The sequence below is a fragment of the Calliopsis andreniformis genome, chromosome 6 (assembly GCF_051401765.1).
Source record: "Calliopsis andreniformis isolate RMS-2024a chromosome 6, iyCalAndr_principal, whole genome shotgun sequence".
Lineage (NCBI taxonomy): Eukaryota > Metazoa > Arthropoda > Insecta > Hymenoptera > Andrenidae > Calliopsis > Calliopsis andreniformis.
In genome coordinates this window covers 17,077,975-17,098,878 of record NC_135067.1, presented here as the reverse complement: position 1 = coordinate 17,098,878, position 20,904 = coordinate 17,077,975, and the positions used below count along the sequence as shown (strand labels likewise).

At 38.4% G+C, this 20,904-nt stretch overlaps 4 protein-coding genes across 4 annotated transcripts; 2 read left to right on the top strand and 2 right to left on the bottom strand.

The window, feature by feature from the left end:
• The first annotated feature begins 764 nt into the window (after positions 1–764).
• On the top strand, positions 765–3,542 carry Fabp (fatty acid binding protein). Its single transcript, XM_076380563.1, has 3 exons — positions 765–1,007; positions 2,586–2,857; positions 3,354–3,542. The coding sequence occupies exons 1-3, from the start codon at positions 929–931 to the stop codon at positions 3,402–3,404; spliced, it is 402 nt and encodes a 133-aa protein (XP_076236678.1). The 5' UTR covers positions 765–928; the 3' UTR covers positions 3,405–3,542.
• A 304-nt stretch (positions 3,543–3,846) lies between these two features.
• LOC143180671 (cell cycle checkpoint protein RAD1) lies at positions 3,847–5,020 on the bottom strand. The gene is made up of 5 exons (XM_076380561.1): positions 4,928–5,020; positions 4,629–4,853; positions 4,359–4,553; positions 4,008–4,283; positions 3,847–3,920 (listed from the first exon to the last, which is right to left on the bottom strand). The coding sequence occupies exons 1-5, from the start codon at positions 5,018–5,020 to the stop codon at positions 3,891–3,893; spliced, it is 819 nt and encodes a 272-aa protein (XP_076236676.1). The 3' UTR covers positions 3,847–3,890.
• Positions 5,010–5,899, bottom strand: LOC143180672 (zinc finger SWIM domain-containing protein 7-like). Its single transcript, XM_076380562.1, has 3 exons — positions 5,542–5,899; positions 5,246–5,477; positions 5,010–5,172 (listed from the first exon to the last, which is right to left on the bottom strand). The coding sequence occupies exons 1-3, from the start codon at positions 5,663–5,665 to the stop codon at positions 5,010–5,012; spliced, it is 519 nt and encodes a 172-aa protein (XP_076236677.1). The 5' UTR covers positions 5,666–5,899.
• A 134-nt stretch (positions 5,900–6,033) lies between these two features.
• Positions 6,034–9,318, top strand: LOC143180116 (uncharacterized). Its single transcript, XM_076379649.1, has 5 exons — positions 6,034–6,111; positions 6,183–8,656; positions 8,743–8,838; positions 8,905–8,992; positions 9,074–9,318. The coding sequence occupies exons 1-5, from the start codon at positions 6,057–6,059 to the stop codon at positions 9,238–9,240; spliced, it is 2,880 nt and encodes a 959-aa protein (XP_076235764.1). The 5' UTR covers positions 6,034–6,056; the 3' UTR covers positions 9,241–9,318.
• The last annotated feature ends 11,586 nt before the right edge of the window (positions 9,319–20,904 follow it).

Genomic DNA, 20,904 nt, shown 5'->3' with positions numbered 1-20,904 from the left:
ATGATTAGTGGCTCGGTAATCTTATCGAGCAATTAAATGACTAAACTTTAATTACGCGTAGAAGTAGACTAAAAATCGGATTAGATAATAATATATTGAGCGGTCTAATGTTCCACATAGGCTTTCGTTGAATGAAGGTAGAATACACATTTTATCTAACATTGCAGCTAACACGTGTTTATCGTAGATAAACAATAAAATAATAAAATTATTAGCATTACATGCAATATAAAAAGAAACATATTTCTCTCATCTACTCATTTCACCTACTCCTGCTTCCAGAGATAATTGAATACAGAGATTATCTATGTATGTATTCAGCGAAATAAGACACGACGCAACCGTCGAGCGAGGAAACGAGCAAGGAAGCGAGCGAGAGCGACAAATGACGAACAAAAACAAGTTAGCGACAACGCGAGATTAAAAAAAGAACTGAGGGAAAAAACGATTGAAATTATAATACAAAATACAGGAGTGATGAGACGATGCCGCGGTTGCAGCTGCGAGTATTTACGGAGGAGGGGAATCGCACGAGTAAAACCAGCGAACAGAGAAAGACGTTTTGGAATAGAAGATGAAAAGAGAGAGAGGGAGAGAGAAAGAGAGTGAGAACAGAGTCGAATGAGAAAGAGAGGCCGAAAAGCGGGATGAAACGCAAAGGGGGTGAATGGAAAGGAGTGAGACGAGGCGAATGGGAGAACGAAAGGGTGGGAGAAGGAGGAGAGGTGTAGTCGTCGATTCGGAGCGAACAGACCGCGTATGTACCTTTAACGTTCTTCGTCCTCCCGTATCCTAGTCAGTCTGGAACCGGCGACAAGACAGTGAACATCGGTCTACTTCGATTTGTCTTCCTTTGCCTCTGACCTTAACCCACGTCCTCTAGACGTATATTTTCGGTCACGTGCTCGAGTCTAGACAATTTCGATCGATGGGTGTAACGGAGTTCCTTGGAAAGAAGTACAAGCTGTTCAGCAGCGAAAACTTCGATGAATTTATGAAGGCGTTAGGTACGTATCATCGATTTTATGGCACGATAATATTTCGAAGAAAAGAGTATTCCCTGAGTTGCGAATCTTTGCGTGCCTTCACGCCGGGACTCGTTCCGCGAGGCAGGGCGTATCGCTGCGCAATGAGCGCCAAGATTACACCGCTCAGGTTACTATTGCTATTACGCGGTAAATATATTGCTGAAACTGCGATCGCAAGGATATTTGTAAAAACTGTAGCGTTGGTATATTCTCGGTCGAATGTATATATTTTTGTTAGGATAGGTCGTTAAACCAATTTCCAAATGACTATGTAAAGAGAACCTTTGGATATCATGTTGATATATGGTATGTTTATCAATGTAAGCGTATTATCATAGATATGGGTTAAACAAAGACAATATCGCGTCTGTTATTAAAATTCGTGACAATGGAAAGTTTTTTTGCGTTGTAAAGAATATGAAATAAGTGTAGAAAAAATGTGAATTAGAAAGTTAACAGTAGATCTATGGTGAGGTAGAAAATACGTTGAAAAGCTGGGGAATAAAGTATCTAACTGGAAGACTCACTGCTATCGAGATAATATGCACGTAACATCTGGATTTGTCATAACGCATTCGGGAGAGGTAGCTGGCAAAAGGAATAATTTCATTTGCAATATCGGCGTCTTTGTATCGTAATGACGAATAAGATAATCAATTCTAATACGTTGAACTATGTTCCCTGGGGGGCGTGCAACGACCTGACCTCACGCTTAATTCCCGCCATGTGCTGCCAGACAGAGTCCGATTGTGCCCCAATTTAGCACTTGAATTAATTTACCAGTAAGATTAATAAATCGCAATTGCTAGTCGAATCGCGCTAATGCACGGATACTTATTGAGTTTACTTAATAAAAATACATTGAACGCTTCGTCTAGAAGCGAATGTTGACGGGGCAAAGTCGAAGCTATAAATTATTAGTGCTTTGACAGCACTTTCAAGTAATTATCTAGTAAAATTCTTTCATACTCACGGTGTCGCAATCGAGTTATCGACAATTAAATAGACTTGCGAGTCTACTCTAATATCACGAACCGGAACACACGCGTGAAAGCGTTGATTGATGTGGACGGGAAAAGAACATGAATTATCTCTTCCTGGAAGAAAATAACGCAGCGTATAATTATCTGCAAGTTTTACGATGACACTTCAGTAATGATTGTCTGTACTAGTGAATATTATGCAATACACCGACATTGTGTGCAAGTCCAAAGGTTCCTGCTATAAGAAACATTTGAAAAACACGAACAGCACATAATATCTTTCGTCTCGTGTAATTTGACCTGGGTAAATAAGATTACACGACGCGATGATTGACTCCAAAGATATGTATGTGTCTGAAAATAAGCTACAAAATCGCGAACGATATCACGAAGGTTTCAAACTTCAATATTTGTAGTGGTCCATGTATTTATTGTACCAAAGATTATTTTAAATCAACAAGAAACACAAGGTCATCGCTTGCAACTTAAGATAACCAATGGATAATTTAACAGCAATTTAAAAGCAACCAGTCTAAAGTATTTCTTGAATTCTATGCGTTTTCTCTCTTTTCAGGTGTGGGCCTAATGACCCGTAAAATGGGCAGCAGCGTGAGTCCCGTAGTTGAATTAACGGAGAACAATGGTCTATACACGCTGAAAACGACTAGCCCGTTCAAAAACTCTGAAATCAAATTCAAGCTTGGCGAGGAGTTCGATGAAGAAACCCCAGACGGAAGGAAAGTAAAGAGTGTTTGTACCTTAGAAGGAAATAAACTCCTTCAAATTCAGAAGGGCGAGAAGCAGACCAGCATTGAGAGAGAATTCACGCCAACAGAAATGAAAGCAGTATGTGTAGTCACGAAAAAGAAAGGGCATTATTGAATTAGTATGAAACGATTGTCGGCAACCTTTGTGTCTCGACCGTTCATTCATTGTCTTCCCCATTCGAACGGTGAACGTTAAATCTAATAAAAACCGGAGCGGTAATAAATTACGTAAACGCCGTGAGAGATCATTAAAGAATTATAAGTTTAACGTTTCAATTGAGTTAACGTTTCGTGCGACCAAACGGGTCTCCAGGGTTGAACGACACAACGAAAGATATCGAGGCAAACGTCTAATGATAATAACAATGCCTTTGTCATTGGTCAAAAGGTCCGTCAATTATTGCCGCGTGCTCCTCATATTCGTGACTCGAACAATTTAATATGAACTTCGATAATAATAATAATAATCAATCGTACCAAGGTCTTGAGAGGCAGTCGAGTAGACACGCTAGGCAAATACGTGTGTTTATTTAACTGAGAAAATTTCTAACATAAACCATTTTTTCATGTTGCAGATTATGAAGGTTGACGATATAGTGTGCACGAGAGTATATAAGGTCCAATAAAAAAAACTACTGTCATCTGAGAATGTTTCTCAGATCAGCGATTGAATAACGTTGAAAGCTATTCGTCAGTTATAAAGCGATACTTTGATACATTATTTTCAAATATATATCAAGATGAGGTGAATGCGTTGAAACGTATGAATATTGTTAATATTATTTCAACATGGAAATATACGCACAAAATATTTCAAATACATGTTATTCGTGTATGCGTGAAGTATCATGATACTTCGAGAGTTTTGTCAATTTAATATATTTTGTATGCTCCTTTAAATATAATTCAGATATTTGTTTTGTTAATTGAATTTTATATTCATTCATGCATATGCGACCCAAATTCTGGATGAATAAAGACATTGGATTAATTACGAATTTTTTAAAACTTTTTTTCTTTAATATAAATCCTATAAAAAGTACAAAATGAGCATACTGCAAAGAATTTGTTATTTACAACTTTATAACATCCCATTATGATTCTCAGTTACATCATTCATCTGGATCTATTACAGGTGAAATCTGAAACAATATTTTTATGTACCTCTGGATTAGTTTCCTGTGTTTGCTTATTATATAAGCAAAATACAAAACAATATCAATTCTTACATAATATTCTATGTAACAGGTATGTCCCTCCTCAGTTTTAACCATGTATTGAAAACATAACAGTCCACAGGAATCGGTTCTCAAGGAAACTTTATTTGCATATAACAATGCTTTCATAGCTGGTTTAATATGTGACAATTTATAACCAGATGTAGCTGTTGTTGTGCACTGAAAACTATCTACTAAATCACCATCATGTGGTAACTCAACATGACAAATTCCAGCTAAACCAGCTGTACTAATTCGGAAAAATGGTGGAGAAGGTGATAAAAGCAACTGCAATGTTATTGCAAAAATATGAAAATGAAAAATCACATAAATATAAGACTGTTTCTAATATGTGAATTATACCTCAATCAAATCACTAGTGGGGTCAAGTTCTGACAAAATATCTTTCAATAATTCAGTTTGCAAAACTACTTTATTTAAAACTTTGTCTGGTTCCAGATGAAAATCTAACAATTCATCAGGATCCTGAGTTTTTAAGGAACAATCTGTTATGATACCATCTTCCTCTATAAGCACAGTTATAGGATGTCCACTGCCCTATTAATATTATTATTTATTAACGTCTAATTGCACTCATGAAACTTATGAAAAAATCATTTAATTTGTATATACTTTATAAAAAAGTTGTAATGCTACTGAACTTCCTTGAGAATTAATATTACTCCAGAACATGTAAAGACATTCCACTAATACATTCAAATTTATCTTAAAAATTACGTCTTCTTTCAAATTAAATTCTTGAAACACATGAGCTGGGATATAAGCACTAGCTTGCATACATTTTGCATCCTCCACTGTTACTTTTAAGCCATTTTCAGTTCCCAAACAAGTTGCACTCTAAATTAGTTGTAAACATTTCTTAACTAAGTATATTCGATCATTCTTTAAAGATAATTAAGATATTATTGTACCTCTTTAAAGTTAATTGCTTTCAATAACTGAACTACAGTTTTAAGATTTCCTAACTTTGCAACTAACTTGTAACTTTCTATATCAGGATTCATGTTGTTTATAAGAAACTTGATACAACAACAGATGTTGAAATTGTTTCTCAGTTATGTATTGGTATGACAATTTATGTTTCGTAATTGTTGCTAACCAAGCTGCTAAAACATGTTTGCAAGTGAATAAAGTTCTATCATTTAATACTTGAGACCTGTAAGATTGATAGTGTAATAGCAATTTTGTTTAAATGCAGTGGTCATGAAAAAGCAATGGGAAAGCAGTACCTAAAGGAAGCACATGTGCAATAATTTATCTCTGGAAAAAATGTATATATAGCTCCTGAAAGACCCTTAACTTGGATTAAATATCTAGCATTATTCCTATCACTGTGAGGCGCAACAGCAACTGTTTCAGATGGATAAATAAGTGTTACACGTCCTTGTTCATATAATTCTAATGCTCTTTCAAATATACCACCAAAAATATTGTAAAGATTTAGTAGCACCGTGTCTACAACTGCAATCACCAACTGTTGTACAAAAACATTTTATGCAGCTACAAAACATTATAAAATACATACATTTCTGTTCTTTTTTAAAACTGTCTGAAGACTCCTTTAACACTCTATTTACGAATTCTGAATATTTTGCATCATACACATTAGACATAAAAAGATTAGTTACTGATTGTTGGTTAGACGTCATGAGGTTGTGCTTCACTTAACTATGATAAAGTCATATGAATACACGTGTAAAAAAGAAGACAAAAAGTAATAATAAAAGTGTTTTATCACGCAAATACAAAGCATACAAGTACTATTGATACCACTTTAAATTACAAACAATTCCACGTGTTGACAACAATCGAATTAGTAATCAATTTCAAATTGTTACCAGTAACCAACCTCAAGCATTTAATAATCACTAGATTGAAAAGAAGCGTTATTCACTACGTTGGTCATCCTGATTATTCAAAATGGGTTAATGGCAGCTACGCTAACGTATTTAAGAGAATACAAGCATATATTGAGAACAGTGTAACAAATTGTGTATACAATTAATTTCTATTGTAATGCAGTTCTGATGAGGTACTAAGATGAGTCGACATCGAAGACATGCTGAGGATTTTACGGATTCGTTGAACAGTTTGCGTAAGTGACACAAGTGTTTCTTTTTGTATTGTAAGCTTTGATTGATAAATAATCAAATTATTTGTTTTCAGCATACACAAGTAACTCAGACATTTATTCTGATGCGTGTTATTCCATGTCTCAAGACAGTTTGGATGAAGTTAAAGCAACAAAAAGCCACAAGTTTAATGATGCTACACGGAGTAGTAAACATTCCATTATTCTAGCAGGCAGCTCTACAAAAAATTCTCTTATATTAAATACACCTAATTCATTTGTTACACCAATGGAACCTGCACCAGATTTGAATAAACGTATAGATTTATTTCAAAGTGAAAATTTAAGAGAACAACATCAAAGTAATGTTGAGTTCACATGTTCACACAAAGAAATTGTTAATAAGGAAAATAGTGATCCACAATTTGTAATGGCAGATAAACAATTGGAGAATGAGATTTCCAAAACAATGAAGAAAAACTTAACATCACCCATATTAAAAAAAAACCCTGTTTTACCTGCAACTATCACATCAACATTTAATACAATGAGTGAAAGTTCAAAGAGAGATACTAATCATAACATAAACAACAATAACTCTGATGTACATTCTACATCAGAAGAAAGCACACACAAGTTAACGAAAGAATTAGAACTTGTTTCTTCATCAACTGATATAAATAAGGATACATATATTAGCGATAACCATAGTAAAAATAAACAAACATCTGATGAATTAAAGAAATTTGAAAGTATCCTCTATTTTCTGGATAATCAGCTTAATCAAATAAAAGAAGTGTCACAGCCACAACAGATTTTGAAAAATCTATCTGACAAATATGTTGATTCTCCTGAAAACTTCACTGAAAGATTATTAACCATCATTGAAGAATCTGTTATTAACAATGATGATGATGTTTATGGTAATTCTGCAATAAATTTAAGCAGATTAACAACAGAGTTTAAAAAAATGTGCAAATTTATTGAAGATGAAGCTACTCCTGAATGGCCCCTTTCTCCATTGTGTACACCTCCATGCTCAGAACAAACTCTTGCTAATTTTGCATCTAATAAATCTGCTTCCACCATTGTTCATAAAAATGAGAAATCAGCAACTACATTCATGAATGCAACAAGTTTACCTAGTACACCTTTGTCTGGTACAGATATAATTAAAAGGAGATTCTTTCAAAAAATTTCGAAACATAATTATAGTGGCAGTACTGATAATGTAACTAATTTTTCACCAAGTGTATCTGGTATGGACTCTTTTGAACGTTTGGAAATTCAGTGTAAGAGATTATTCCCTGAAGAAAATGAATGTTTTCATCCTTTACGTAAAAGTTTGTCAGTTCCTTCTTTGTTAAGCATGAGTCAAATTCAAAACATTTGTGAAGACCAAATGGCTTCATTAAATATTTCTAATATTAATAATGAGAAGCATAAGAAAAAGACAGTTGTAAGCAATTCTAATTTACTAGATATGCCTTTACAACAAAGTTCTCTAGCAAACAAGTTAGACTTAAACTGTGCAAAATTGCATTTAAGGAACTCTAATTTTAAAAAAAACTTTCAACAGAAAAACTTATCATATTCTAAAACAAAATCTATTAAAAGTAACAAAGAGTTTGATTCTAATAAATTAAACGTTAATAAAATGTACGATTATATGGCTTTTGATCCAGATGAATTGGAAAAAACACTTTTACAAGATATAGCCGAGAAAAGAAAGAGATGTCTTGATACGGCAAGACTTATCACAGAAATCAATGCAGATCCTGTAGTAATAGAAGATAAATCTTCAACAATATCGTCTATGTCTACTACAGGCAATGAATCCAGTTCATTGTCTTACGATGAAGCTCAATTTCTAAAAACACTGACCTCTTGTAGAAACTATAAAACATATCTAGAAAAAAAGAAACCTCTTTTTAAGTTTCTTTGTGAGTCAAGTCCTCTTAGTACACCCAAATCTATGTTAAAAGATAATGAAGATATTCACTCAACCTATAAAAGAATTAATAATTCTAAAAAAGAAAGTTTAATTGTACAAAAATCACCACGTTTAAATGGCAATATTGTAACTCCAAATGTACAACCTTGTAATAGATATAAATCGTCCTTATCGAAAAAGAAAGATGAAAAAAATAAGGAAAATGTGGAATGTATAAAGCCAAAACTTTTTGTTACCCCTGGCAAATCTCCACCAAATGCAAACTATAAAAAAAAGAAGTTATTTTTTCCTAGTATGAACAGTCCTAGAAAAAACACACCAGAACATATTTTAAAAAGCCCACATGCTGAAGGATTATACAGATTGAATTATAATACTATAATTTCACCAGTGGGTATGTATATAAGAGGTACTGATTTGCAACTGATAAAAAATGTACACGCTAAAAGAGATGATCAATTACTTTCATCTGCAAAAAAAGATATTAAAACAACTCCATATAGAAGTTCAAAAGAAACTCCACTATCAAAGGGTATAACTAAAACACAAAAAAAAATATCACGGAAAATCGAATTATCTTCACCACTAGAAACGAATCGAGGTTCTAAACAGGAGGTATGTTCAACTATTTACAAATTTGCGGTACAATTAACAGCTTATTAAAAAATACTACAATTTCGTCATTTTTGTTTTTTGTGAAGGTAATTACACCTAAAACACCCGAGATTACTAGTACACCCAAAAGCCACTTTGTACTTCCTAAGGTTTCCTATAAACTTCCGTTACATGTGAAAACGGTATGTATCTACATAGTTTCTCTGCTTTTATATAAGTAACACATTAATTAATTTTATATTTACCAGATAAAGGAAAACAATACATTTAAGACAGGAACTCGTGTAAAGAAATTGCTTGAAGCAGCAGAAAGCAGAGTTGTTATCCGACATCAAGGTACCATAATATATAGTTATGTGACAAAGAAAGTTCTACTTTTATAGGCTAAATATATGTATATATATCTAATATTTTTAGGAAGGACTAATTCCATTAAGAAAAAGGAGACTATGGGAACATCAGAAAGCAGTGACATAGTCGAAATTAACTATGAACCAGAAGATGAATCTATACACGTTGAACAAGCAGCTACTAAAACGAATTATATTCATAAACAAAAAACATTTAATTTGCAATATAATTAGCAAGTAATGATTTATATTTTTACGGATATTTAAAAAAATTTAAGAAAACAATATTTTTAAATAAAATTTGTATCTGTACACCTAGTGTTGTATTGCGTATTATGTTGGAGAGAAATTCAAGATGAAATCCACAGTTCTTACTTCCTAACGCGCATAAAACGAACATAAAACATAGAAGAGCTATTTTAACTGTACTTTCTAATATATTTCGAGAATATGGTACAAAAAACTAGAATTATTTATCATCTGAAGTATGACACGAGTCATTACTAGCTCTTTATTGTGTATAATTTCTAGAATGAGCTCGTGTACAATACCTCACGCCCCACAGTGCCCTACGTTATCTCTCCGTTGTGTAACGTGCAGCATTTCTCATTGGGCTCGTGCTGTTCTGAGTTAGGGACGTAAACAGTATCTTCGAGCCCCGTGACAATTTCAATTGATAAATTTTAAAAATTGAATACGTGTGAAGAGTCACGTATGGATATAATAACACAGTTACCCATTGGTTCTATTGTTTATATAATTAATAAATGCGTATATCATAAAAATACGTATACGTATGCTCTATATTAAGTTATAAAATTAGAAAAAATATGGTAGGAGATTGATATCCAAAAAGATATAAGAACTGTGTTTTAAAGTCTTTTACGATTAATAAGTTTGAGTTCTAGGTTGTAAAAGATGTATGTAAATTTGTGTATCTAGAAAATGGTAAGTAAAGTAATGTTAATATAAAAAAATAAACATTGAAGGGTTCAGTGATTTGGAGTCAAGACTAACAATGATTGATACTGCCCTGGGTTTGCGCATGGCACACACGGTGCCGGTTGCACACGCTGCCGGTTGCACACGCTGCCGTTCACGTACTTCGAAGTAAGAGAGGTCATGGTAGGGGATGATCAATAAATTCGAAGCGGAATGAAGGAACTGACAAGTGATCATCGTGCACCAAGAGGAACTTGAAGGTTCGACAGCAAAACAATCAAAGCACCAAAATGCCGGGACCAGGATGCGAGAAGTGCACAGGTAAGACTAATACTATTTTCTACGAATTCTTCTACTAGATATAAAATGCGGAAATATAATATTCACATATAAAAAAATTATTAATATTTTTGTATTTCTATACTATTCTAAAGATCTTAGTAGATTTATCGTTCATACATCGAAATTTCTAGAAAAGCTACATTTTTTGTAATTTCATCAATTGTTGTAACATGACGTTGCGTTAAAAACGTTTCCACGTATTTTTATGTGGTCACCCTTTAAAAACACAAATTTAATAAAACGTAATTGATGATTGACACGGAATTTTCTCGAGATTGCTAGAAATACGTTCCATACGGTTATTCGACTATGTAGGAAATAACAAAATAATTTATTCATCACGCTCGCTTGACGCGCACAATTAATGGGCTTAATCAATTTATCATTTCCTCAATAAAAGTGTGTATGGTATTATTACCGTATCAAACATTCTGCCTGTCATCTTAAAATATTTTTTATTTAATTTATTATTCTGTCAATTTGTTTCAGACAAGTGCCAGGACTGCAAGTGTGGTGACTCATGCGAGTGCTGCGACTCCGGATGCGGAGGTAATAATTTTCAATTGATGTTAATTCTCGTGTTCTAATTGATATAAAACCGGTAGGAAGGATTGCGTCATCCTGTAGAAACGTTCGATGTGACAATAAACTGTGCCCTTCGCGCGTTAATCTTTAATTTTCTTCCAAGCCCACCACAAAGCCTGCTTCGAAGGAATGTCGTCATGATCTTTCGTTCCGATCGTCTTTTTCTGTAAACTCGGGCAACGACCGTTTAGCCGTGACCGCTGTTAATGCCGGTTCATTGCACGGTCCAGTTAATGTCGTGCTTTCTTGCGCTTGACTTGTACCTTGTTTTATAGGCCATTCAGCGTTTTACGACACTTTTAACGACAGTTTCTACAAATTACAAATTACCTACACAAACGTACAGGCAATATTGTAATTGTTCGATGTCGCGTTTAAGTTACTAATATTCATTGTGGACCTGAATTTTCTATTACAGACAAGTGCTGTTGCAAGAGCGGTGGACAATGCGGATGCAAGCCCTGCAAGTGTTAAATTCGAAGCGGAACGTTAAACAAGATGATGGTCAGGACTAGATTGGATGTCGCGACGATAAATCAGCAGTCTGATTTTAGATATCATTATTTACTTAGAGTCTTTACCATCTCTATTGGTTACTGACCATTGAGATTCACATATATAGACTGTTACTGTAAGATAATAAAATTATGCTGAGAAACTACGATATTATATGAGCAGCTTAATGTATTAATAAAAGCATTGAAAATTATATCTTTGTGAGAATTATCATTAATTCACAAATCCTACTTTTTTAATATAATTGCTACTTCCTTTATATAAAATATAATTAATATTACTCATTTATTTAACATATTCCTCCTTATATTCGTAGAATATAAGAAGCTTTCAGAAATTCTTTATTATACGTTGGCTATACACGTAAACGATCAAACAGTTCGAGAAATTCTCAAGTAACGAAAAGCGACGCGTCGTTTTATATGCTCAATGTATTTCAACAAGAGAAGAAATATTGTTACGGCGGAGTACACCAGATATTTGCGTTTCAATTTCTATTACACAATTGTAAATACAGGCATGCTTATCACTTGTTGACTTACCTCACGTTGATAACAGAACCCATCTACAGTCGCACGGAGCAAAATCTCTCGAACCGATGGAAATGCCTTCAGAGACGCGTCGATGTCCAAAGTCACAATATACACTTTAAACACACTATTCCTTTAAAGATAAGATCTTCCCGAACAAAGATCACTCCCGCGATATCGATAACACACTACAAACTTTTTATTTGAATTACGATCGATAAATTTTCAATTTTAAAACGCGATACCGTTTCTTAACGTGTTCCCTCTGCGTCGGCGATCGATTCAGACTGATCTTGGCATAGATCACTTATTAGACATAAGAAACGTAATGATACCAATCATGCAATATTATTTGAAATTTTTTTCAACCAATCATAGGCCGGTTAGCTTACCATGTAGCAGAGAGTAAAAGAGGCACCTTTAACTATGTTATTCCTTCACAGAGAGCGCCACCAGCGCTAGACAAATTTCTAGTTCAAAGGTTCAAACTGTTGTTTAAAAACGACTTGCTGTTTGCGCGACACCTTTAAATAATAACGGTTTTAAAGTTGAATCAGTTGTGTAATTTCTTAATCGATAAGTTTCATCGGTTTTTTTTACATTCACTTAATAATAATAAAGTGTGGCTTGCGATAAATTTGACTAGTGAATATGAATTTGGATTAATTGTTCGAGGGACGGTCCAGAAGGATGTTCTGAAATTCCAAGATGGCTACAGCAAGTAAGCATAGATATATTTTTTATACTTTTATTAGAAATGACTGGTAGCATGATCATATGTACAACGTGAACTATTTTCTCTATCTCGATATTTTTGTGCATGTCGATCGTAACAGTGTCCATTGATTGATCTTAAATTTCGTAAATTTTAATCACATACTGCGTCGATTCTTTGAAAGTTTGCTACCACTTGACAAAAGGACCGTGTAATTTGATTCCCTGCTGGCTGATCGAAAATGCACTGGAAGGATCTGACGTTCGCATTAAATATCGAGCAAAGTGCACCCGATTCCCTGTATTTACACAGGCCGTGTTGGTTCTTGCCGTGTCGTAGAACACAGAGAATGATTGAGTTCGCCGGTTTCACACAGAGTTTACATGCTTCCATGCTGTTCGACCAATCAGAATTCAGATCGATCAACAGAGGTAACATGAGGTAACTTTAGTAGGAGTGTAAATTGATTGAAAGACGGAAAAACGGTATACATTCTCATTAATGCATCAGCCTGACCATAACCTACCAAATATGTACTGTATATGTACACGTTAAGCCTATCAACATAATATAATGCTTTAATAAGTCCATTACTCGCAAAGCGCATTAATATTTTACAATCTCATAACAATTCTACTCTGAATAAGTATCATAAATGTTTGATTTGAGAATGGAGATTTTGAAAACAAAATTTTGCCATATTTACCCCATTCACGTTACCTATGTTTACTATCTTTAGAAGTTTTCGGTAGTGTCGAAAGCAACGGTTATATTTTAGGCGGTTAAATAAATTATTTAAATAGGAATACACTGATTTAGTCGAAATCAAATAGATAGAAATTAGAATCCTTCGTCGGTTATATTCCATTGACTAGTGTTTAAAATTGTAGGCGGTTCACTGAACGGAAATAATCGTTGTCAATTTGTCTAAAGAAGTCAACCTTTGGAATTATTGCACGACGGGGTAGGTTGAACTCGAATCTGGGTCGACAGGGCTTTAATTCAATGCCGTCACTCGGCGAGCCGCGTTTCCGTTTTTAGTGTCGCGATCGAACATCGACGTAACAGCGATTCGACGAGCGCTCGAAGCGGTCACGAATCGGCGGCGCTCCTTTAATTGATAACCCGATTAATTATGCATTCGGACTTTGTGCGCAACACCAGTTCGCCAGTTCAAACAAGGGTGGCAAGTCGTCCGGAATGCGGCATGCAAAGTGCTGCTTGCGTGCGAAACGGCTGTGAGCTAACGTGGCTTTTGTTAAAAGCGCTTAAATTTATAATGACCGTCGTTATCCGTCGTCGTGATCGAAAGGCGTTGCAACTAAATTTAAGATTCCTCGACTGAATAGTTTGTCATTCCATTCATCGAACGTTTCCTAAATTCTCGTTACATCGGAATCTTCGAAATTCGCAAAGCACTATAATTCAAAATTAAATGACTCTTCGTATAGCAGAAAGGGATGCAGGAAAAGTCCTGTAACTTGGCGTGAAGTAGACAAATGGGAACACGTTTCCCTTCTTACGTATCAAGCAATATACGGAGGAAAGAGGAATTATAGCTCACGAAGGCCTATAAACGCGAGGCGTAAGAAAACCGACGAGCAACCAGGGGCTAGCAACTTTTAGCTGGCTAGGCGGGAAAGCTTCAGACCGTTAACAACACCCTGCGCGGCTTTAAAAACTAATATTTCCATCATTGTTAGCTTTTATTATGCGTCGAGTTGCGTTGGTTTTAAAGGAATAAAGGTGCTCACCGTTTTTCACTTCTTTCCTGCATTGTCAAATGCAGAAATTATTTGGCTAGACACTTCATGTCTAATAGTTTTAGAAGAACCTATTTAGTTATAGGAGAACAGAGGTCCATATTTGTATTTCTTCTTGAAGGACAGAGAAAACGTTGATCTGCGAGGTACTGTCACACACATTGCAAAAAAGGGACCTACAGTCATTTACCCTTACCTTCTAGCTATTCACACGCCTATCAGCTTGTAAACATATGTTTGTTGGCATAGCCAACTTTAGTTCAGTATTCGTTCGCGTTCCTTCCGAGTCAAACCGTCTAAAACAGTCTCCAGAGAGGCTATCGTGCAAAACTTAAAGCTTGCTAGGTGAGATCGTTAGCGCGAAGAGTGTGACTTGGCATTGTGTCTCGGAGTACGTCTTAAGTGTTAGTTTATTGTTACCCGCTACCCGGTGGGCAGGCTACCCTTACATATTTAAGCTGGTCCATTAGTGCACAGTCGCGTTTATGTTTCGGAATGCTGTGAAACCTTACCGAGTGGCGCGCGCAGCTGATACGGCGACTCTTCACGGAACCATTACCCAAGGTAGACTCCCAAGCAACAGTGTACAGACAATTCGTCTGAGGACTGAATACAACTGTTACTGGGGTGTGTCATCGATTCCACCTAGAACCCCGAAATCTCGACTCTTATCTCGAACTCGATTATGGAGACGCTGGTTTATCCCGAATCAGGACCCTTAAGAGAAGGAAAAGGCAATTTTACCGACCGAGGACACGTGGTAGGCGGGCTCATTAAACTTTTCGTCGTTTCATCCTTTGGACAAATCGTGTTGAGAGCAACGACTCCCACGGGAACACCGGCGCGGCGCGATTATACCGACCGCCAAGAGAGAGCTTAGCAGAGGGAAGGATTATACGGCGTAAAGAAGAAGGGTTAAAACAGTCCTCTTTCCCGTCGCGGAATGAGAATTCGAATGCTGTCGAGGGGCTCCTCGAGTTACCAGAGCGAGCAAAGAAGAAACTCTTTCGTCCTCCTCGGACGTGCCACCCCCTTCTCCTCCTTCTCGTGTTTTCGCCTTTGTTGCTAAAGTCCGTTGGGTCCAATCGGTCGAAATTAATGTCTCGTGGTTATTAGTAGAAGTTAGCCAAGTGCCAAGGAACTCGGAACGCTGCGGGTATATTGTTACTTGGAAACTGGCAGGACCGTAGCAAAAATGGCAAGTTAGCAAGGGTGAAGTTATAAGTTCCCGACTCTTCCTGCTCGCTTGTCGCCCCGTGTTTCTCCGTTAATGTAATTGACTGCTGGTGAAAGCGCCGATCTGGCAAGTAGATGATACATGACACCGCTGTGCTCGGTTTCCTACGAGTCTCGTGGATGTCGTCCCGAAGCTGACCGGCCGATTTATCGAATCGAGGCGACGGTAAGGTGATCCGATGGATGGATCGAATTATGCCTGGACAAGGAGAACCTCTAACCAAGATGCATTGAGTTCCAACCGCAGTCTTGAATGACTTCTTCTCTGCTTACGCGTGTCTTCTCCTCTGTCCTCCTGTCACGGATTTTCCGTCGCGAGAGAAGGACAATTTCCTAACTGGAGTCCCCTGGTTCGTTTCGCTCCCATCGAGATAAATATTCGACCGTAGTAATTAAAGCGTCTCTCGAAAACGTTTTCTCGGTTCTTCGCGGCGGCGTATAAACCGAACAGCCCCGGCCGTTACCATAAATTCTTAATCCGAATCGGCGGTAAAACTGAAAGTTAACCAAGTTCGGTAACATTAGCCGTAACAATGCTCTCGCAGTAAGTTCTTACGGTAACGATGCTGTAACGACGGTTTCCGGACCGTGGCAATTTCTCGCGATAAAGTCACCGATGGGACCCACAAGAATTAAACTTGCTCGAGGGACGGGTTCGCCGATGGTGCAGCGAACCTCGGCGTAAGGATTAAAATTTTACGATCATCGTTCTTCGGGTCGCGTTATCTTTTCCGCGAAATTCCGGAAGACAGAGGTCCGCCCGAAAGGGAGTCCCATTTAAAGGACCTTTCCACACGAGTGACGGAAATAACAATCATCCTTTGCAGTTGGCTGTAAACTAATTAAGAATTCAAATCGCGTAGACGGTTTTATCGAATTCCTATGTAACGCGCCATTACGGCCGGGGGAGTTCGAATTGAAGCAGATTACCTGGCGGAAATTAGTCAAAACTAACAAAAGCCTCGCCGACCCCGTGGCATTCAGCGGTCGCAATCGCGGCTGGATCGCGATCCGCAATTCCGCAAATGGGGCGGTTCGAGCCTTCGAACAAAAGATGTAATAATTCTGCCCCTGTTTTCCAGCACCCCCTTTTCACTTGTCTCCCCTCTTTCCTCCCTCCCCCCTCTCACCTCGACGCTACTCTCTCCGCCTCTCGCTCTCTGTCTCTTTCCCTCCCGACCTAAGTCTCTTCAACCCTTACGAGAAACCCTTTGTTTGCAAAACAAACAAGAATCGTTTGCTCCCAAGAGTCAGGACTACGGCGGTAGCAGAGGCACGAGGCACGAGCGAAACTCGAAGTCGGAGGGCGTGGAATTTTAATTACACGAATATTATCGAGGCCTCGTTATGATTGTATCATTGGCTTTGGTAACAGGCAATCGATCGGTAGCACGATTTGCGGAAGCGAATTCGTTAATTGTTCGACGTAGTTTCAGACATTTTTAGGACACTCGCGTGATATTTCGTTGTTTCCTTTTCTTTCGGCGCACGTCCTCTCTGTCTTCGAGTTCGTTTCACAATTTTATTTGATATAACCGAAAGCACAATTTCATCACACAGCCGGTACCGTAAACGCCAAATCTGTCATGATGAATGAATCTGTGCCTTTTTAATATATCGGCATCATAAAATGTTGCCCTGTAGCCTGAACAGGGTGGGGGGAAGGGGTGGGGGTGGGGGGGCAGGTCGGGCGACATTGTAAACATTTTAATTAAAACCCGCGAAGGATATTTAATTTCGAATAATTAATGGTCGCCCCGACGAAATTCATGCGTCCGGGACAAAAGCCATCGCCCTCTCGATTACTCTTGATTTCATTACACGAATCAACAGCCACGAGACTGGCGGCTGCTATTAAGCACCCTTTTTTCCATCCCTCCTCACCTCTTTGCTCTTAGTCGTCCGTTGTTTGCCGATAACAATTTTGTACGCCGAAACGTTCGCAATAGCCCATCGACGTGCCCGCGCTTGTCGAGACACATGGAAAATATTTATATATCCCAGCTCGAGTAGCCATCTCACGGTTTATCGATTCTGTTAAACAGATGCGCGGAAATAACAGCGGAATAAATAAAAGACGATCCGTCTTTGCCTGTTGACACATCGTTCCGGGGCCTGCCGTTTGATTCTTGATATGTAAACGCTCGCTTCCACCCCTTGGACCGTTCCCATCGACGTTACCCTCGGCACAGATTCCATCCCAGGGAATATTTCTTTCCCCGCCGCGCCGTCGCGTATTCCAGGCACGAATCCCGCGCTCTTATATATTTATGCATTCGAGGAAATGAGACAATGCGGGGGAGATATAGAACAAGAGTAGACGGTTCGGAGGTCATTCGATATTAGGGGGTCGGATCGCGTCGCGCCTTGTGCTCGCAGGAGGGGCTCAAGGAAACGCGTCCGCGTGTTCAGAATCCACTGGCGGACACGTCCCTTTATTCTTCGCGAGCCATTTTCCCGGATAACGATTTTACGGTTTGCCAACTGCGCAAACTAGAAAGGACAAAAGGAAAAATGCCAAAGTACAATAACTGTGTGGCGGCATAGTGTACCTTTTGACCATAGTTACGCACCCGTGAAACTCGATTTCACTGGGCCGCAGAGGGAAAGCTGGGACACGGTGAAAGACGGATATATCCGCGGTGTTTCGAACTGCGCGCCAATTTTCTTTCAACAACGGAGCCACGTCTCGCTCGCGCGCAGACAATGCACAGCGGATTCAATAAAACCGCAACAATAAGGGTGAAAACGACGGGTTCTGCGCTAGGGACGTGGCGAGGAGGAACGAGGCGCAGGGGGGCGGAGGTTGTAGCCGCGGCGCGAGAATGGGAAAGCGGAGGGTAATTTGAATGAAGAGACAAGAGACAATGCGTGGGCGAAGCCCAGAACAGAGGAGAGGGGGCGGCAAAGGTGGGTGAAAACAACCGCAGAATCAAATTAGAGACGGTGGGATGGGCCAGGTGGAGGTACGGCGAGATTGGGGGAGGGAAGGGGTTGGAGGACGACCGAGAGGAGTCTGGGGTAATTATATTTACAAGTGGCAGATCTCGAAAACAAAGGACCTGAAGATTGCTCGATTCATTCGAGAACTCCCCGAAGGATCGTCCTTTTTCCACTGCCTTTTCGGGAAAAATCGTTGCCGATTAGCACTCGTAGCGGTCCCCCATTGTAATCAGATAAGATCTATTTAGCTTTCATCTGCGGACGTATTGGAATTATTCAAGGTTTTACGAGAACGATGGAAAGGATTATCGAAATCTTGAAAATTGGGGTACTTGTGAATCGTCTGGAAAATATTGCTACTTATCTTGCGTTATACGATTCCAGTTGGTTCAGTAATTACTATTTTTGTAAAAATTCGTGTTCAGTGTTGTCGATGAAGTTTGAATGGTATTGTGCTCTTAAATTAAATTGTATAACATAAATGTCATTTTAGTGGAAAGGTTAACGAGTTCTTTCGCGTCGCAATTTTTCAAAGGTTTCGACCGCCCCGCAATGAAACCTTTGAATTTCCTCGTTCAGGTTAGTCTATATAAAATAGTGAAAACATATGAGAAGCTTCCCTTTTAACCTCAGTCAATGCAAAGTACTCTTTCATTATACGTGCAAGTGCTGGTCGTTATATTTTATTAAATAATTATTCTCTTTGTATCTCCACTTCTATTTTTCAAATATCCGCGTTTCTCTGATAACAAGAAATGGAAGTATTTCAATTAAATAGTTGAAACTGTTTTTACTAGAAAATTTTGAACAACAAGAGAAATTCTTTGTTGAAATGACCCTGAGTCTATCACTTAGGTAGTCTCACCCTCGGTATCATCGACCCTCCCCATGTGCATATTTTCATATATCCTCTCCTACCGGACAAAGTATTATGAGAACATAGTTCGCATACTTTCACTGGCGTTTATATGCGTGTACTATTACAGGTGTGCTATTGTTGCGTTCTTCCCGTGGAATCGTATTCTTCCCGTTCTTTTATAAAATGGCGCGTATTTCTGGAAATACGCCAGCAATTGAAGCGCGAGTTCTCGTAGCATCCAGTTGTTACGCTTATTTCAAATATTCTTCCATCCCCTATTGTTAGATTACCGTGAGCACATGTTAGATCCTGTAAGAACTTCTAAGTTTTATCAAAAAGATATTGAATAAGTAAGACAGAAAAGTCAGTAGATAGAGCTTTCCTACAAATTTTCTTAATTTTTATAGGAGGATATATTTCCTGATTTCGGCGTGAAAAAGCCGAATTAAATCGTTATCGGCAGCGCAATAGGAAAAAGAGGTGTGAAAGACTGAAAAGGTTTTATCGTTTCCCTGCCCCCTTCTGGTGTGGCAAGCGGCGAATGTGCAGGAACATTTGACGCAGCCCTCCACCCGTCGCGTTATGGAATTTTTGCGGAACGGCTTTTTTTAATTGATGCAATTCAAACCAGCCAGCCTGGAGTACCGCTGCCGCGCTCGTAAAACTTTTCGTCGCCTTCCCCGTCGCTTGGATCCGAAGTTGCCGGAGTTCTTTCGCGTCCTTCGGCTCTTTTTTAATTTGTTTTTATCGCAAATGATGCCTTTGGGAAATATCCCGCCTTTCCAGTCGGAACCAAACGGGTGGAAAAGGTAAACAGAAACTCACGGTTTACAAGCGATCTTAAGCAGAAGCATTCCGATAGGGGTAGGTTCTACAGGCTCTTTAAGAATTCCGAGACGTAATCCCTGTACCCGTGAGCGATGATTAAACGTTATCGTCCGATATTAGGAAAAAACAGCACTCCTCGAGGAGCGTCTTCTCCCCCACGCTCGTTTCGGCATAATGAAAAGCTTAGCAGTTGGTTTAACTTAGCCGAGGATTAAGTTTACCTCGTTCCAAGGGTGCCAGAGCAGCGTGGAATTTCTACCTCTTATTTTTCCGCCTCCTCGCCCCCGCGCTGGGAAAGAGCGCTTGCTAGGTATTTCTTAATTAGCAGCAAGTATCTCGCCCCGCGGAAGTTGCCTTATTAATTAATATTACAAAAGAGAATCCGACTCTGTTGCCGAGAAGGGGCGGATTTCCTCAACGATTGAATGTTTGTCGGTCGCGATTCTGAATTGTGCGGTTTGCAGATTTACTAAAAGGTTAATCGTCCCCTCGATAAAATCGCGTTAACTCGATCGCGACCTTCCCACCGTACTTCCCCGTTTATTTTTGTTACGTTCCAAGCCGTCGCAACATTTGTACTCGTTCCACTCGTCGGACCTCCAAGAAGTATCGTTCAAAAGGGTTGAAAGGCGCTCGTTG

Bases quoted from the DNA above. Each gene is read 5' to 3' on its own strand.
- Fabp (XM_076380563.1), top strand. From the start codon at position 929: ATGGGTGTAACGGAGTTCCTTGGAAAGAAGTACAAGCTGTTCAGCAGC. The intron at 1,008-2,585 runs GTACGTATCATC...CTCTCTTTTCAG, and splicing joins TGAATTTATGAAGGCGTTAG to GTGTGGGCCTAATGACCCGT. The intron at 2,858-3,353 runs GTATGTGTAGTC...TTCATGTTGCAG, and splicing joins CGCCAACAGAAATGAAAGCA to ATTATGAAGGTTGACGATAT.
- LOC143180671 (XM_076380561.1), bottom strand. From the start codon at position 5,020: ATGAATCCTGATATAGAAAGTTACAAGTTAGTTGCAAAGTTAGGAAAT. The intron at 4,854-4,927 runs GTACAATAATAT...CAACTAATTTAG, and splicing joins AAGCAATTAACTTTAAAGAG to AGTGCAACTTGTTTGGGAAC. The intron at 3,921-4,007 runs GTAAGAATTGAT...ATATTGTTTCAG, and splicing joins CCTGTTACATAGAATATTAT to ATTTCACCTGTAATAGATCC.
- LOC143180672 (XM_076380562.1), bottom strand. From the start codon at position 5,665: ATGACGTCTAACCAACAATCAGTAACTAATCTTTTTATGTCTAATGTG. The intron at 5,478-5,541 runs GTATGTATTTTA...TGGTGATTGCAG, and splicing joins TTTTAAAAAAGAACAGAAAT to TTGTAGACACGGTGCTACTA. The intron at 5,173-5,245 runs GTACTGCTTTCC...TCAATCTTACAG, and splicing joins TGCACATGTGCTTCCTTTAG to GTCTCAAGTATTAAATGATA.
- LOC143180116 (XM_076379649.1), top strand. From the start codon at position 6,057: ATGAGTCGACATCGAAGACATGCTGAGGATTTTACGGATTCGTTGAAC. The intron at 8,839-8,904 runs GTATGTATCTAC...TATATTTACCAG, and splicing joins TTCCGTTACATGTGAAAACG to ATAAAGGAAAACAATACATT. The intron at 8,993-9,073 runs GTACCATAATAT...TAATATTTTTAG, and splicing joins AGTTGTTATCCGACATCAAG to GAAGGACTAATTCCATTAAG.